Source organism: Rissa tridactyla, chromosome 4 (assembly GCF_028500815.1).
Source record: "Rissa tridactyla isolate bRisTri1 chromosome 4, bRisTri1.patW.cur.20221130, whole genome shotgun sequence".
In the NCBI taxonomy this organism is placed as follows: Eukaryota; Metazoa; Chordata; class Aves; order Charadriiformes; family Laridae; genus Rissa; species Rissa tridactyla.
Window position 1 is genome coordinate 8,316,677 of NC_071469.1, and position 15,711 is coordinate 8,332,387.

Below are 15,711 nucleotides of genomic sequence, written 5' to 3' on the forward strand. Positions count from 1 at the left end.
ACACTAATCACTGAATCTTAGCAAGTAGACCAAAACTGGATTTAGAGAGTATGACATCTACTACTCTTTAACATGAAATTCATTAAAAATTACCTTGACATACATATTCCTTTGCAGCACAAGCTCTGACAGTTTTCAGATGCACTCATGAATGAAAACGGCACATGCAGTCAACCTGCACTGGCAGAGAAACAAATTTAAATTCCAGCCCAGCATTACCAAAAATATATGAGAATATTTTTACCACATCTAGTCTAGCTCATCATGCTGTTACCTTCCATCTTCCATATCCAGAATCCTTTTACTCTAAACCCCAACTTCTCCCTCATTAAGGAACAATTCTGTTTACATAGATAAAAGCTATTGTGATCAACCAAAATCAGTCTAAATCCATGGATGGCAGACATGTTCCAAGTTAACAACTGAATAACCCAAAATCTCTTATCTAGTCCTATACAATCCGCCTCACAAATTGACACTAACACTGAAAAAGTGAATACACACACACACCTCACTGCTCCTCCTATATTTATTTAACACAAATCGATGTCACAACCTGTATGTCAAATATCTCCTCTCATGAATTATTCACCTTCATTAATTCCACACATTTCATCCTAAGCAGTACAAGTCAGCAGAGGAAGCCTCATTGAAGCCTCCTTGAATGATAGCACTTCACAGTCTCTCTGTCATCACTGAGCCAATATATGACTTAAGTAATATATGTGGAATTTGTAACGGCTTTTTTTAATGGTCAGATGGAGAAATGGAAAATGGCACAGCCTACACGCTGTTACTGTCGCATTACAATTAAAGCTTTATATTCCTCTCCTTTAGATTCCTGGGTATCTCCTGAAGCAAGTCTAAAATTATTTCTCACCTCCACAGGCTTTTAATTATTTTCAGACAACTATTCCACCAATTCTTCAACACTGGTGCAAAAAGCTATATAAAAAGACGTCCTGATTTACAGTCTTGCATTTTAAAGGGATACAAGCCATTTCAAAATTGTATTTCTACCTGGAAATATCCTTTCACTGACCTCTTTACCAGTACTGACAAAGGCTACTGTGAATAACAGACTGCAAGAGAAAATCCCCCACTTTGCTGCTTTGGATCTCACATGCTGTTTCTAACAGTTGTGCCTAGTGTTCAGTATTTCATTATGCTCAGATTTTTTTTTCTAAAAGCAAAACATAGCAGAGCCATAAAAAACTACTACTAGGCCTCAAGAAAGTTGTGTATTTAAAACTTTTTTAGCTTAAGTTGCCTACATATTTTAAGCCAGTTGTTTTGCCCTCTAAGGCAAATTTAGTTTCTTTAAGGCTTGGCTAATATTTGCCAAATCCAAGATTCTGACATAGCTTCAGCTTAAGAATGATTCCAATGAAATGAGGCCCCAAAGCTGTTTGAATCACAACTTTAATCACCTAGACCTACACCCAAGTATCTATGGTGAATCAAGACTGGCTTCTATTACACTAATTACTACCCTAGCCCAGTCCCAAAATTGTTTATTTGTTTAGAACTGTCAGCTGTTATACTACCCACCAGCTGTGTCAAGCCCCAAGTAACGGGGACAGTATTACTCGCTATTCTGTTACTATATATTACTTTCTATGGCTCATTAAAATTATTTTTTTAAATTCATGCCATGCCTTTTTGTATTTGCTCTGACTATAATTCAGCTTTCTCACTATTACCACCCACTGAAAACCTGCTGGAAAGCCAGATAGTAATTATTTAGTTATAAATGACTGGGGAGGGAGACTTAAGCCTCTAGCGTGACTAACTGGGTGGCCTTAATTTGCTACTGATGTTATTTGGGCTGTGATACGCTGATGTACTATTGGCAATAGCTCTGAGTGGGCAGAAACATACATCAGATGATCTCAAAGATCTTTTCTGCCTCATCGTGTCATAACTCAGCAATATGCAGTTATTGTGCAGGACAGGAGCAACACAGGTAGAGCAGCCCAGCGCCTAACAAGTCTGCATGTCACATCTTATTTATGAGAAGGGCAACGTTTTCAAAAGGCTATCCTGCCTTTGAAGAGGTTTGGAAAGAACAGTCACTTCCTCTAAAAAATTCTGGGTTACACCTAATCTGGAAAGAGAGCAAGCTGACTGAAATAGAAGAAAAATATTCTCGTCCAGCACTTCTTTCTTGCAAGCACTAAAACTTGAAAGAGATAACCAACAACTACTTTGTATAGGCATTAAATGGTAATTTAAGGCTTACTTTTAGCTATCACTAACAAAGCATCAGTATTATAAATTTAAGGTACTTATTAGTACATCTATGTTGTTTTTTATCATTATTGTCCCAAAAACTCCCAAGCAGGGTGTGGTGTCACTACCTAGCTTTAGAGCAAACAAATAATAGTCACAATTTCATACCTCCTCCCTGAAAAGATCCATTATCCTGAAAACATTATACAATTAAAAAACAGACAAACAAACAAGAAACCCCAACTACGTAACACACATAAAGGACTTTTGAGGGACATTCTAATGACGGAGAAACTGTTGGGGATTTTTTTTTCCTGCCTAAACAAAGCAACAGATATTCAAGATTTCTGTTTTATTTCAAATAAATAACGGCTTCAGTAGCACTGACTTCGGGGCGGGAGAAGGGGCAGTAGTGTCGCGACGATCCTGGAGGAAAAAACAAAATAATTACTTACTCCCTGATATTGCCCTAATCTAGTAACACTGAAAGCTTTCCCCACTTTAATTAGCTAGGCTCCCTCATTAAGCACCCAACGACAGCCGCCATGCTGCGCCCTCTGCGGCCCCCACCGCCCCACTGCAGCCGCCGGGGAGGGATGGAGGGCCCTGGGGACGCGGACCTCCGTTTCACCGCTGTTTTTCTGTAGGACATTTACACCTGACGAGCTGAACAGCCCCACAAACCCCTGTGTCCCCGCCGGATTTTCCCCCCCGGATTTTCTCCCTCGGTGGCGGCGGACGCCGGCACCTCCCCCTCTTCCCGTCTCCTTCTCCTTCTCCTTCTCCTCCCCTCACGGCCCCGAACCCGCCTCCGCCTCACACCGCCTCACACCGCCCCACACCGCCCCACAGCGAGGGGCAGCGCATGCGCAGCGCGAACCCCGCCCGGCGGTGCGTCACGTCGCGGACTGTACGGCCGCGCGCGAGCCCCTGCTTGGCCACGTGACCCTCCTCATCCTCCCGCCGTTTGGCTCCGTAGCGGCCCATGCCGCCACTCTCCCCCGCCTCCAGCCGGAAGTGCCGCTCTGACGCGCTCGGCGGTTCCGCTGCTCTATGGTGAGGTGGAGGGCAGGCAGAGGGAGGGGCGGTTAATGGCTGCTCCCGCTGCTGCTGGGCGAACGCAGGAGTTCGGTGCCGGCGTCCCGGCGGAAGAAAGTCCGCAGCAAGGTACCGGGGCAGCCTCCTGCCCGCGGCGGGATGGGCGGTGCGAGGCGACGGGCCGCGCCTAGGCCGCGGAGGGCCCTTCCCGGTGGTGGCCAGCTCAGCCTGGGCCGCGGGCAGGCCCGCTGCTCGCCTCCCGCCCTGCTTTCCGCCCAGCCGGCTGCCTCTCGCAGGGTTCGTGTCCCCCGCAAAGGCAGAGGAGCAGCCGGGCTGTCCGCTGGGCTGACGCGCGATTCTCAACTCGCGGCCCTGGCCTAGGCTCCCTCACCGTTTGGATGAGGGGCTGTGGTGCAGCGCTGTGCATCCAGCGCAACGTGTTCGGACAGGGGGTCACATCGGCAATTTCAGGACTGATCTTTCCCTTCCCTTTCCTGTCAAAACTGCATTTTCCTCCGTCCTTTGTTTCTTCCTGCAGCAAGGAGCTAGAAACCTGTTGCTGAATCGGTGCTATTACAGCAGGCTTATTTCTGCACAAGCCTGTCTTTTTCATCGCTGTCTTCTGCTTTAGTTTATTGTGTTTGGTGTGGTAAACACTAACTGATGATTTCACAGGTGTCAATACAAACCTTCATTCGAGTACTTGGTTTTCAAAGCTTTTTCCTGTTTCCACCAAAGAGAAATCAAAGGCAAAAAGCTGTGTCTTCCCCCAAGGGAAGAAATTCCTCTGAAGCTTCTACCAAGAATTCTCACAAATCAAGTGGATGAGATACAGAACTTATATCACCAGCATACTGTTACTTGAACAAAGTGTGGCGAAAGACTTGATGTGCACTTTCCTTCTGTTTAACATAGGGGTATTTCAGGTAGTATAGTCCACTGTCAAAACAGATGCCTGCCAAGGATAGCATTGTAATAATTACTTTCTGTTTTATAGAAAACAAGTTATTTTTTTAATTAGAACATCTTGCAAGAGTTCTGATTTCTAATACATCTGCAAATTTTGAAAATTCAGATCGTTACTATTCTATTGACCTAGTGTGCTTCCTCATCCACACACATAACCCCCACCTTCCACAGCAGGAATCAGTCAAAAATACACGTTTGCACTTGAAGCAAGCTTGGTGCGTAGCCCATAATAGACCTCTTTGAAATTAGCTAAGTTGTTAAAATGTTAACTCAGCTGTAGTGAGCTTAGACTGTACACAGTTCCAGTTACCTTGGTTTGAAAGACAAACTTTGTGCACCTAATGAAAAAAAGATTAGTTCTGAGTATAGCTGGTTCACTAAGATGGTAATTCCAGAATTAAATTTAGTGCATTTTTAGTCTTATCTAGACTAGAAGGCTATAATTTCTTTACATGTTTTTAAAATTACTTAAACCTAGTCTGTCTAGCTGGTAGATAAAGGTTTGCAGCACAAATCTGATGGATTTTAATGCTTTCTCTAGGGTCATCTTCATAGAAACTACTGAAGACTTCAAAGAATTCATTTGAGACTAAGTGAAATAAGTTGTTCTGATAAAGTAAAATGGATCCTTGTTCAGTTGGAGTTCAGCTTCAAGCTACCAACGAATGCCACAGGATCTTTTATACACGTCATACTGGCTTCAAGACTAAGCAAGATCTGTCTTCGTCTGATCTACTGTTACTTCAGCTTAGGACTGGAATAACCCTTTCAGAGAGCAATACAATCTGCTTCCACCACGCAAAAATTTACATTGAAAGATTTGAAGACTTACAAAAATCATGTTGTGATCCCTTTAATATACACAGAAAACTATCAAAGAAAAACTTACGACCGATTGACTTAGATGATGCAACTTTTCTAAGTGCCAAATTTGGAAGACAGTTTGTACCTGGTTGGAAGCTTTGTCCCAAATGTATGCAGATAATAAATGGAAGTGTGGATGTTGAATCTGAAGATCGCCAAAGAAGAAAACTTGATTCAGATGTATGTATATGGATCAGGTTTTCCTTCCTCCCTCCCCCGCCGCCAAGTTCTGCAAGCTATTGGAACTGGGCTTCATGCAAGTCCTACATATAGAAATTAAGTTTTTTGATAGAAATTTGAAAGAGTGTAGTCTTTTAGATGTGTGGGAGTTTACTGTATTTAAACCTTTATTTGGAGGACCTTAAAAAAATCCTCTTCCCTAATTTAATATTGTGGCCTTTTAAATTCAAATTACCCTGTCTGTTAGGGTGACTAAAACTCAAAAGTTTATGTAAATACCAGACTGCTGCTGGTATTTTAAGCTATTACTCAAGCCTTGCCAAAAACAAGCTTGTGTGCTTAAAACTGAACACAGCAAAGGTTGTTCCTAAGGATGTTGAGAAACTTCTGGTTTAGTCTCTTCTATTTGGAAAAAAAGAAAAAAAAAATCCACTTTATCAGTTCATTACGAAGTGAATCTGCATTGAGGTGAACTAAGTGTACTCTTGTTGTGGCTGTCTGAGCTGTGAAGGCCATGGTGCTTGTTCAGACAGTAATAAACTGGTGTGGGAGGGTAATGCTGTAAGCACTGAGTTTGGAATACAGCTTGGACCATGTTGGATGCATTGTTCAAGATGTAGCAAAGCAGAATTGCATTCTAGACAGTGTTGTCCCTTTCAGCCCAGGGACTTTTGCTCCACTGTACTTTTCAATTACATGTCAGTATGATTAGGAGACTGGTAGGGGACAGAATTGGAAAGCATTGATTAAAACTACTACTGTAAAGCTTGTATAGTTTGGTTTTGAGACTGGTACAATTCTCCAGTATAAAAGTTTTAAGACTTGAGTTGTTGCTCCTGAGAAATCCAGTGCTTAGAGTTGAGGTCAACAGTTTGCCTAAGTTATTACAATATCCTGGTTTGACTGGACATTTTCTATGAATTTAGGTTTGTATTTGTAATTAAATGTGATTTTCCTGTCTTTGTTCAGGGGCGTACAGCTAAGGCTTTAAAGTCTCTACAGTTTGCTAATCCAGGACGACAGACTGAATTCACTCCTGAGACCAGTAAGAGGGAAAAGAGAAGGCTGCAAACAAAAAATGCATCATTTAATTCAGACAGGTGAGCCGTTCCCTGTATTTACATTATCTTTAACTTTCACTTCAAAATAAAGTGTCTTTCCTGGTCAGTGTCCTTGTAACACTAGCACTTTTTATATGGATGTTTGTGTGTTTATGGATTGCTTTTTTGGTACTCTCATTACTGAGATAAAACAGAAGATAAAGTGTTAGCATATAATCCATATTTCAGGCAATTAGAATACAAACAAGTATTTGGTAAGGCACGATAATGCTACACAGATCGTAGATGAAGGTATTAATTTATGCATAAACTAAAGTTACAATATTAGGCTAAATTTGAATATATTAAGATCAAGTAGACTACACTTAAAGTATTGGAGTTGTCATCTTTCCATAAACTCAGTATTTCCACTTTTTAAACAAAAGTGTGCAAGTTAGGATCTTGCCTTCCTTTTAAAACAGGAAGTTAGTGTCCAAGTTGGACAATACTGGATAACAAATTACAGCCTTCTAATGTGACTGATTGTAAAGTCACTCTTTCTGCAGAGGAAAGGTATATGCAGTAGAATTTTGCCTGTCATTTTCCACTAAAAGTTTGTACCAATTCAGTCTTGTCCTAATAGGAGAGTGATAGAAATCCCAGCTTTAACTAGTCATACAATATTTGTTAAAACATGCGAGAAAGATCACATTAATGCCTTTCCCCTGCTCTCCACCTAAGTTTAACCTTACAAGACAGAAACAGACACTAGTGTGCTGCTCACAAACTACACATCCTTTTCCCCCTCCATTTGTTTCTTCTACTCAGTTTGGGCACAGGTTGCAACCAGGGAAATTTTGTTGAGATGTTAGGAAAACTTTTTCTATGATGTATGTAGTAAAACGCTGGATCAAAAGTGACGTGGCATCTCTGACAGCAGAGCTATTCAGAACTCAACTAGATGCAGCCCTAAGCAACCTAATTTCAGTTGACCTGGCTTTGAACAGAAGGTCAGGCAAGGTGACTTCCAAGAGTCCCTTCCAAACAGAGTTTTTCTGCGATTCTGCAGTTTAACAGAACTGTTAACAGAGATGAGTAATGATAAAAGCATAAAAAAATTTTAAATTGGGATGTGCACACCCTAAATGATTCTGTATGACCACCTTTGAATTACAGCTAGACATTAGAAAAGAAGAGTAAATTAAGGGAGCGTTTCACATTATCTGAAAGGTAATCTGAACTTTACATCCTATAACAAAGAATGTTCATAAGTGCCTGAATAACCATGCTATTGAAGAAATAAAACATTCCCCTTCTTGAAATTATTTCAAAAGCACTGTAGTGGAGATACAACTAGGACTGAGAAATGTTGTCAAATACAGTAAGATATATACATCTTTAAAATTAACAGTGTCTTAAAATGAACACCTGAAGAAAGCAAACTTCTGTCCACAACCATTGTCAGCTTGGCATCAAAACAGGTGGATTTTTAATACGGAAGTAACTGTTGTTTTTCATTATACAGGCAAGTTATACCAGCCAAGAGTAAAGTCTACGACAGCCAGGGACTGCTGCTTTACAGCGGGATGGACCTCTGTGATTGTCTTGATGAAGATTGCCTGGGATGTTTCTATGCTTGTCCCAAGTGTGGCTCCAACAAGTGTGGAGCAGAATGTCGCTGTGACCGCAAGTGGCTATATGAGCAAATTGAGATAGAGGGAGGAGAAGTAATTAAAAATAAACATGTTGGTTAGTGTATATGCACATTGTTTATCCTAAGTAGGTATTCCATGCTTTGATTAAACTCAGCACGTTCATCATTCAGTGGTTTAATAGAAGCCGTTGAATTTATCAAGATCCACATGATTCATGTGGTCACTTTTACATTCATGGAAACAATCATACTACTGTTTTTTCATACTTCAGTCTGCCTTGTATTGTTAGTCATCTAAGAAAGTTCTCATTGAACAGTCTTACACTGTATTTAAGTATAAGGTACTACATTTTCATGTGACAAACCCTGAGCCATTCACCATTGTTTCATATACTGTTTTGTGGAGTGTACCATCTCCATGTATCCCTCATTTTTCCTTCTCTCTTTCAGGATCTCATGGTTTTGAATTTGTTTTATGTGAAACGCTCTAAAAGTTCTCAGTGAATTTACATGCAGTATTAATAATGCTCTCTGCAGTGTTACTAGTCAATGCTGTATCTTCTGTAGAGTATCCCAGCTACATCTGATAAATTCAATCCTGTTCACTTAAATGGATTCAGAGGCATTTAGGAGTTGAGATCCCACCCAAGTTATTGGAATTTCAGATCATGTTATTCTTATGAATTCAGGCCTCACTGTTAAAGTGTTATTAAACTGTCAAGGCATTGAAAAAACATGTTAAAGTACTTAAATACGGTACTCTTTTGTTGGTTTCTGTATAACACAATTGAAATAGTTCTGCTGTATTTGTTATCAGTCTGTAATTGGATTGGACTGGTACTTCAACAGCCCTTTCCCTTTTTTTACTACTTATTTGTTCTTAAGGTAAAGGTTTACATGCAGCTGAAATGAATGTCTGTTCCCAAACTAAAAATATCTACAGTGCTACAAAAAAACCACAGTTGAATTGAAATTATGTTTGGTTGATGCATTATCCTATCCTCACAACATTAAAATTTTACAATATAACAGGATTTATGGAAGAGATTTTATAATTGAAATCTTGGTAACATTAAATGTTAACCCTTGGTATTTTTGTTGCGTTTTGGATAAATTTCTTATTTCTGTGATAGACTTGGAAGATCTGCATGTCTATTGGGTCACATTTATTAAAGAATACTGTTAACTGTTGATTGCTGAAGACCCACTTGGTAAAGTAGGTGGACCCTTGTGAACCTCAGGGGGTTCAATAAGGCCAAGTGCACGCTCCTGCACCTGGGTCAGGGCAACCCCCAGTATCAATACAGGCTGGGGGATGAAGGGATGGAGAGCAGCCCTGCTGAGAGGGGCTTGGGGGTACTGGTGGATGAAAAGCTGGACATGAGCCAGCAGCATGTATTTGCAGCCCAGAAGGCCAACTGTATCCTGGGCTGCATCAGAAGAAGTGTGGCCAGCAGGTCAAGGGAAAGAATTCTGCCCCTCTACTCTACTCTACTCCCACCCGGAGTACTGCATCCAGCTCTGGAGCCCGCAACACAGGAAAGACAGACCTGTTGGAGCAGGTCCAGAGGAGGGCCACAAAAATGATCAGAGGGGTGGAACACCTCTGCTATGAGGACAGACTGAGAGAGTTGGGGTTGTTCAGCTTGGAGAAGAGAAGGCTCCAGGGAGACCTTATTGCAGCTTTTCAGTACTTAGAGGGGGCTTATAAGAAAGATGGGGATAAAGTTTTACCAGGGCCTGTAGCAGTAGGACACAGGGCAAAGGTTTTAAGCTAAAAGAGGGTAGATTTACACTAGATATAAGGAGGAAATTTTTCACAATGAGGGTGGTGAAATACTGGCACAGGTTGCCCAGAGAGGTGGTAGATGCCCCATCCTTGGAAACATTCAAGGTCAGGTTGTACGGGGCTCTGAGCAACCAGATCTCCCTGCTCATTGCAGGGGAGGTTGCACTAGCTGACCTGTAAGGGTCCCAACTATTCTTTGATTCTATGATACGTTTTTGTAATCTTGCTATTTGTTTAGAGTGTTTTCTTTTCTGGTAAGCGTCATCAAGCATGCATCGCTAAAATCCAAAGTTACACTTTGAGTTGTACTGACATCTGCTGGTCCTAGTGAAGTATAAGCATCAACGACATCCTTATTATATCTGCTATGAAAATAAACAGGCTTTCTTTTTTTGGTCAGAGCATTGGCTGTTCTGCCAATGGAGGTCTCTCTCATTGGCCTTTCATTCCAGCCACGTTTATGACAAGAACCATCATGTGAGTTTATTTAGGGAAAGCAGCACGCTCTTTACACTTTTCCAGATAGCAACACCACAACTAAATAATACCCATGGCTCCCCTACCTGCAAGTGGCTTTTAATATGTTTTACTTTGTTGACTATAGAGTGTGCTTGTCCTGACATAGCAAGTCATCTTGTGTGCTTGATCCATGTTTGTAACTGTTTCATCTCTTAACCAACCTTTTGAATTACATGAAAAAAATAAATAGATGATACCTCCATGAAAGCGACAGGGGGAAAAGCTGGTCCAACCTTGTAATTTTTATGTATTTTTTATTTTAAGTTACACCAGAGTCAGCAGTACCCATTGTCAATAAACTTACTTAACAGGCTTCCAACTGTTTAGTGAATATAGTTTACCACTTAAGTCCACAGTTAGACTTTGGATTCAGTAACTGTTACAGCATTTCATGCTGTAACTCCACCATGGAGACGTGGTGGAGCCTCCAACTCTGGAGACATTCAAAACCCACCTGGACGCATTCTTGTGCAACCTGCTCTGGGTGACCCTGCTCTGGGTGACCCTGCTCTGGGTGACCCTGCTCTGGGTGACCCTGCTCTGGCAGGGGGGTTGGACTAGATGATCTCCAGAGGTCCCCTCCAACCCTATGGTTCTATGATTTCACTGAAGGGAAAGGGAAGTCTACCAGTAGCTTAAATTGCTTAGAGCATCCCATTATTAGAACTGTATTTCTCCATTAAGTCTCAGAAAAGTTGGTGTATTCAGTCTCTCATTTTACAGATTCACTAGTCCTGAGTACTTTCCCAAATCAATCACTCAAGTTGTTTCCTAACAAAATGCATAGGGCTGCTGTGTGACTAAAAACCCGCACCAAGTACCAGGTACTGCTGATTGCTATAGAAGCTACAGGAGACTTAGGGGGTTTTTCAGTAAAATGGGACTTTGTTGGTTGTTCACATGTCCTGCTTACATATTTAGGGCATTTCCATTTAGCTGCATTTCCTTAACATGCCTAGGTTGTAGTGCATTATTAAGTTCAATAGTATGCTTTTATACACTTCCATGTCTCCCTCACCTATTTTTCTGTTAAAAGACATTGTTGCAAGTCAAACTTTACCATCTTACTAGGTTTAAAATGCTTACAGCTATGAATTTGTCTGATTTTTTTTCTGTGTGTTTTTATAAACACCACACAAGCTTATGCTATCAGCATAATACAAGCTATTTTATCATCATCTAAAAGCGATTGCATATTGTTCCCAAGAGCACATGCAGTTCCCCATCTTTCAGAATTACTCTACAACTACGCCTGTTAAACGGTCTGTTCTTTTAATATAGCCAAAGGAAACAGCTATTTTCCATAAAAGCCAAAGTTCCTAAACCAGGTATAATAACCACTTTAAACTCTGCATGCGTTAAAGAGAAAAGCCAGCTGCAGATATACCCCCATTACCATATTAAAACTCACCTTTTGATATTAATTGGTGTGAGCCTGCGCAGACAGGATGCAGGAAGAACCACAAAAACATGGATGAAACGCAAAGAATAAGTTTCTTTTTCTTACCTTGCCAACCAGGGGATCTCCAAAGCAGCACCCGGGCAGAGGCACACAAGTGGGGACACAGGCGCCACGGAATTCTGTCCATTCTAGAGGATCAGTGAACCTGCTGTTTCCACATGTTTATCGAGGATTCACACAGGTGTAGTTTACCACTGTGCTTGGATCTTTCCCAGGGCAGGAATCTCAAGCACGTTCAACAGGGCACCTTTAAGTCTATCGCAGGTCTATGTTACCTAAACACAGATGTTCTACTTGTCCAGCACACAAGGCCAAAAATTAGTATGATATATGCATTTTTTTCGACACCTCATCTGCAAGTCACTTGAGCATGTTTACAATCCTCCATTATTTTCTCACATTCCACCCCTCAAGAGAGCTGAGACCACTGCCACTGGGGCTGGCAAAGCTGGAGATGTCCATTTGGGCTTGTGGGATGTAGGGCAGGGTCATTTACAGAGGCATGCAATGCAGAGGAATAAACATCTCTCTACAGTAGTGCTTTGAATCAGGTGTTCCACTCACCCCGTCGGGGAATCAAACCAGCCAGGCACCACCAGTAGGTCATTCCATTTGCTGCATTAAGTCCTGGAGATGCTGAATGTTGTCCTCTACACTGGCCGATTCAAAAGACAAAAATCAATGACAATAAAAGAACCTGGTTTATGAATAACACACATCCCATAGATCGATTTGAGGTTTTTTTGAACAGAAGCTCCAGATCTGTGATCTGTTAAGTACAGTGTTACGTACTGTTTTGGTTTCTTTCTCACAGACAGCAAAATTCACATCAAGTTTAGAACATGGTCAAGTTTAACATCTTCTAAAGTCAGTGAGAGCTCTCCTGTGAAGACCTTCTGAGGGTTACCAGAGAACTTGGGGTCGAGGTGAAAGTTTCAAACTGATAAAGCATGCCCTGGTGTCCCGGTTTGAGGTAAAACAGAACCAACTTTCTATTTTGTAATTTTACTTTTAGCTAAACCGCTTCTAACTCTCTGAAATTAATAGCATATTGTGCAGAAAACTGTTTTTCTTTTGATCATTAAGTTCATAACTCTTAGAAACTAGCATGAGGAGACTCTAAACTTTTTAACCTCTTGCCTGACCATTCAAGACATCAGAGACAGCAGAAAGTGGACAAACCTACACAAAAAGAGTGATTTTGTAAACCTAGAAGTCAGAATTAAAGCCTCTAAAGGAAAAACAGAAAACTGAGTTAAGGTAACTAACTTTTTTTTTTTTTCCTGATTTAAGACCAGGTTTAATGTTCTATTTAGCCTTTTCGTACAGGTGCTACCCGTATGAGCCAGAATGGGCCGATAGACAAGCGCACAAGAGCTCGCCCTGAGCTCCCGCAGTGACACAGCTGCACAGAGGTTAACTGGTCAGGTGGACACCCGTCACTCGCTATGTGACAAACAGCTACAACTTGCTGGAATCAGCATGAAAGCCTTCGAGTTCTCCCAGTCTCATGACAAAGCATAAACATACAATTTCCAGTTTCAGTTAGTTTTCCTCTATAATTAACATTTCGCGTTTTTGGTCACATTTGTGTCTCAATAAATGCAGAGTTTCAGCATTTTTAAACTGATTTCTCAGTGTAGGATGTACAGATGTGCAGTAGCTTGTCCCTCATGATCCAGATAATTTTTCCCAATAATTCTTCAGCAAACATTTTTAACGTTTTATTCACCTTTATACTGATTTCTAACCAGTTGATATCATATGAATGACAACTTTATTTAAGCAGGCTAAACAGTCGTCTCCATTTTTAAGTTATACATGCTTTTAAATCCTACTAATAGTAGAGGAACAGTTTATTAAAATGATTATATTTTTATTTAAAGGTTGTTAATTACAAGTTGCATCTAATATTTACCAACGTGGAAGCCATAAATGGAACTACTCCCATATTCATTCACCATTATTAGATTTCAAATGAACATATCTCCTCCAAGCACATGTTAAAAAATATTGTAGGGAGATTTGAACGGTTGCGATTAGACTGCCCGTTCACTCTTTGTAGGGGTTTTGTTGGAAACTCGTTGTCCTGCTCTGAGAGAGGGTTTTTACATTTTAAAAGTTCCTCATAGCCAGCAGAGGGCATCAGCTTACTGCAAACCTGACCATGAACTTCTCCTGGTGCCCCTCTTCCAGCTGCATCCCCAGTCCCCTGAGCAGAGGGTGTTTCATCATTGGACAGGTTCAGGAATCGAGCCCAAGACAAGAGATGCATTACCCACGTCTATAAGGTTGAAATATAGCAGGCTCAAGTACAAGATTAGCATTTAAAAGTAAGCAAAACTGATTTTCTTTTTGGTCTTTATAAAAGCTTCTCCCCTATCTCCTCTCCTCAAATACTTTGCCAGTTGTTTGTTCTTTAAGTAGAGATCAACACAATTCTTCATAGATACATTTGCAATTTACAGTGTTCACTAGGAAACCTTGGTTTAAAGCTTCTACCTGAGGATTCCCTTGGAAATTCAGTGTCGCAGAGCTGAGAAAGCCACTCACAGCAGGGTCCTGCGTTCCTTAGCAAAACAGGAGACTTTCTGACTTCCACACTGGCGCTACTGCCAGGGTGCAACACGCAGCTGGAGGTCCGCCTGTGTCCTGTTCGCCAGACAAACAGAAGAAATACTGTGGCAGTATTTTACCAGAGTAGCTACAATAGCAACCAGAAGAAGCCCAGCATAAGCTGTGGTAGGCCAGGGTGGGGAAAGATAAGGGGGGCAGCTGGGGATGGGAAAAGTTTCCTTGGGTCTCCTACTAAGTGGTGAGAAAATTGCCCTAATTCTTCTCTTCTTCCCCCAGCTTCCTTTGGCAGCCTTTCACATGCACTCACCAGCAAACTCAATCTATATGGCACACTAAATGACTTGTCCTTCTAGGCTCTAGTTAGCAAAATGTTAACAACTAGACTGCAAAAAACCTCAGTTCTCCATCTCCCCCACAGGTGACAGCACTATGTGCTATAACCTCCCCAGAGTAACCAGTGACTTAGTGTCCATGCACAGCCCCAGACTACAACCAGATGCAAAAGCAATTCTCTTCCATCATCCTCCAATTTTCGCCTTGCTATTCTTCTATTTGTTCTTGCATTTTAATTGATAACTCTACCTATTTTAAATTGTTAATTTTAGCTACTGAATTAATGCCATGAAGCAGACAACATTGATTTCCATTAAAAAAAAAAAAAAACAACACACAAAAACAAAACACAAACCAAAATAGTCCCAGGAAGCACCAACTAAATTTCCCAATTTGAGCCACTTTCCAGAACCATCAGAACTTAAAAACTTCTCTGATAGAAACCACTGGGATCCTATTCAATTCACAGATCTTAAGGCCTCTTAAGTCATCTAAGAAACTGGAACTAAGGATTATAGTATGTTCTCCAGATCGAGAAGAAATAAGCATCATAATCTGATATATATATATAAAGACTACAGAGCAATTCCATTAATGCAAATACTTTGCTTAAAGGTAGAAAATAAAATTTTACCAACTTCCAGTAGCAAAGTTTCTTAAATTCAGTGCTTCTCATTCTAGTTCATCCTTCCCAGGAGTATCTGATAATCCAGATGCATTCAGGAGAATGAGTTTTCTCCTCACTTCATTTTCTATTGCACGTTTGTAACACAAAAAAAAATCTGAAACAAGCATAAAAATCCCCCCCTATCAAAGCTCCAAGCTGCTCTTTTCCTTCTGTTTTATAACACCGCGGTGCTCTGGCAGGTGACTGCCTTGGCAGTTTCCAATCAGACAGACTGGGTCCTGCCAGCTGAATTCAATCTTGCTGCAACCCTTCCCCTGACAACCTGCTCTTCTTAACAGGTATTAATTAGAGAGATTACATTTTGACTTATCTTATTCATTTATTATCTTTGTGCTGCTTCCTGGAAGTTTTAGCTCAAGCTCTAAG

General features: G+C 41.1%; 1 protein-coding gene and 1 long non-coding RNA gene across 5 annotated transcripts in view; one reads left to right on the forward strand and one right to left on the reverse strand.

Moving 5' to 3' along the window:
- Positions 1 to 3,015, reverse strand: part of LOC128909388 (uncharacterized) — a 69,371-nt gene extending 66,356 nt beyond the window's left edge. For 2 of the 4 annotated variants that reach the window (XR_008466359.1, XR_008466357.1), the window contains exons 1-2: positions 2,853 to 3,000; positions 94 to 175 (exon numbers count right to left, since the gene is read on the reverse strand). This is a non-coding gene — a long non-coding RNA (uncharacterized LOC128909388). Of the gene's footprint in view, positions 1 to 93; positions 176 to 2,620 lie in introns of all 4 variants that reach the window. The other 2 variants (XR_008466360.1, XR_008466358.1) reach the window with 2 other exon arrangements.
- Positions 3,016 to 3,231: 216 nt separating this feature from the next.
- ARL14EP (ADP ribosylation factor like GTPase 14 effector protein) lies at positions 3,232 to 10,519 on the forward strand. The gene is made up of 4 exons (XM_054200673.1): positions 3,232 to 3,399; positions 4,781 to 5,283; positions 6,253 to 6,383; positions 7,849 to 10,519. The coding sequence occupies exons 2-4, from the start codon at positions 4,861 to 4,863 to the stop codon at positions 8,075 to 8,077; spliced, it is 783 nt and encodes a 260-aa protein (XP_054056648.1). The 5' UTR covers positions 3,232 to 3,399; positions 4,781 to 4,860; the 3' UTR covers positions 8,078 to 10,519.
- The last annotated feature ends 5,192 nt before the right edge of the window (positions 10,520 to 15,711 follow it).

Bases quoted from the DNA above. Each gene is read 5' to 3' on its own strand.
- ARL14EP (XM_054200673.1), top strand. From the start codon at position 4,861: ATGGATCCTTGTTCAGTTGGAGTTCAGCTTCAAGCTACCAACGAATGC. The intron at 5,284-6,252 runs GTATGTATATGG...GTCTTTGTTCAG, and splicing joins GAAGAAAACTTGATTCAGAT to GGGCGTACAGCTAAGGCTTT. The intron at 6,384-7,848 runs GTGAGCCGTTCC...TTCATTATACAG, and splicing joins GCATCATTTAATTCAGACAG to GCAAGTTATACCAGCCAAGA.